General features: G+C 54.7%; 1 protein-coding gene across 1 annotated transcript in view; it reads left to right on the forward strand.

The window, feature by feature from the left end:
- LOC112548522 (killer cell lectin-like receptor subfamily F member 1) overlaps window positions 1-2,108 on the forward strand; it is a 6,630-nt gene that overhangs the window by 2,460 nt on the left and 2,062 nt on the right. Inside the window, 2 exon segments of the mRNA XM_025194537.1 lie at window positions 1,962-2,097; window positions 2,099-2,108. The exon segment at window positions 2,099-2,108 is cut by the window's right edge and continues 79 nt beyond it. Of these exon segments, the coding sequence (XP_025050322.1) occupies window positions 1,962-2,097; window positions 2,099-2,108 (146 nt within the window).

The raw sequence follows: 2,108 nt of genomic DNA on the forward strand, positions 1-2,108 counted from the left end.
TATGTTGGTCTGTGGGTTTCTTGTATACTGTGGTCTGTATTTTACCCTTCTGGATACTGATCCTTGTGTCTAAAAAGGGGATGTTGGTGCTGGAGTATTCTAAAGAAAGTCGGATGGAGGGACGGTGACTGTTGAATTTCTGGTGGAACTCAATCAGAGATGTCATGGCTGTGTTACACCACAGGGGGTGAAACCTGCAGGAGTGGTGGCTCCTGGTACAGCCACAGACCCTGCCAAGTTTCAAGAAGATCGGTGCAGGGGTTTTGGAGGAACTATACCCCAAATTCTTGAAAACAGAACTCCTGTCACATCTACATGTTACACCACAGGGAGGTCAAAACTGCAGTGGTGGTACCTCTTGCTGAGGCCACAGAGTCTGCCAAGTTTCAAGAAGATCAGTGCAGAGGTTTGGGGGCAACTACCCCTTAATCTGTGGAGAAGCAAAACTCATGCCATGGGTGACAGTGTGTGTGGTCAGGCTCAGCGAGGTGACAGCTGCAGCGATGGTGGCCCCTGCTGTGACACCTGCCAGCTGTCACAGTGATCAGTGCAGGGGTTCTGGGGTCTGGGGCCCTGCACCCCTCGCTGCTGACAGGCAAAACTTGTGCCGTGGGTCCTCGTGGGACTGACTGTCTCTGTCTTGGGCCAGTTGATTGTCTGTATTGATTCTTTCCTCTCCTTAGCCAGGTTTTCTGAGTGCTAATTGATGGCAATGAACTGGCTACATTAGCTAGGTCCTGTGTATTGAGCTGGTCCCTGAGTGAATCCTGATAACACAGTAGCTCAGCAGCCAGGCATGCAGTAGTGTCTCTCAGGCCCCAAGACAGACACAGGCAGTCCCACAAACACCCACGGCACGAGTTTTGTCTGTCAGCAGACAGACAGGGGTGCCGGGCCCCAGACCCCCCTGCACCCATCTCCTCCACAGCTGGCAGGCGTCGTGGCCGCAGCAGGGGCCACCATCCCTGCAGCTGTCACCCCGCTGCGCCTCAACACGCAGTCATCCACGTCACGAGTTCTGCTTGTTCGCAGCTTGAGGGGAAATTCCCCCCAAACCCCAGCACTGATCTGCTTTACACTTGGCAGGCTGTGGGGCCTCAGCAAGAGCTACCACTCCTGTGGTTTTGACCCCTCTGTGTTGTAACACACAGATGTGACATGAGTTTTGCTTTCAAGAATTTGGGGTGCAGTTCTCCCCAAATTCCTGCACCAATCTTCTTGAAACTTGGCAGGTTTTGTGGCATTAGCATAGGCTACCACTCCTACCATTTTCACCATCCTATATTGTAATGCCTAGACGTGACATGAGTTTTGCTTTCAAGAATTTGGGGTGCAGTTACCCCCAAAACCCTGAACTGAACTTTTTGAAACTTGGCAGTATTCATTCTCTATGAAGATTCTACCAGCCCTGCAGATTTACTCTAAATAAGACAAAACACAACAAAGTTATAGATATTTTATTGTTTCCCCATTATACCCTATGGCCGGATCTCCAAGGCGGCTCCGAAGCTCTTCAGGAAGCCTAACGAGGCCGGCGCTTTGACCCAGAGGTGCTGCTTCAGACCCTGAAGTGTCCAAAGCTTCTCCAGATCTGAAGCTGTGTCCAAAGCCTCGCACAGCCCTAGTGAGGGGTACACATGAGAGTCTGGGCCTTGGGGCCGGGCATGAACCCGCAGGGGGGAAGAGCAGCTGGGGGAGGAAGTGGGTCCCTGAGCCAAGGAGGAGCCGTAGTGATTCTGAAGGTGTCCCCAGGAGGGACCTGCTCCGGGGGATCATCTGGGGAGACTCAGCCCTGGGGACAGAGCCCATGGGAGAGGACAGTGCAGAGGTGCCCTGGCTGGTCCCCTGCCTGCCTGCTTGCATGCACCTGTCCAGCTCCCACCAGTCCATGCCCCTGGCCTGCCACTACCGCGGGAGGGTGCCAGGACGTGTCCCTGTTGCTGACAACCTTGTTCCTGCAGACTGGCTGCAGGGGGAGCGGCTGGGGCAGCAGCTGTGGCAGGCAGGTGCCGCTCTGTCACGGGCCCAGGACCAGCTGGCACAGGCCCAAGCAGAGCTGGTGCAGGCGTGGCAGGAAGGGAACCACAGCCAAAAGGAGGCAGAAAGCA

Source organism: Alligator sinensis, unplaced genomic scaffold (assembly GCF_000455745.1).
Source record: "Alligator sinensis unplaced genomic scaffold, ASM45574v1 scaffold1282_1, whole genome shotgun sequence".
In the NCBI taxonomy this organism is placed as follows: Eukaryota; Metazoa; Chordata; order Crocodylia; family Alligatoridae; genus Alligator; species Alligator sinensis.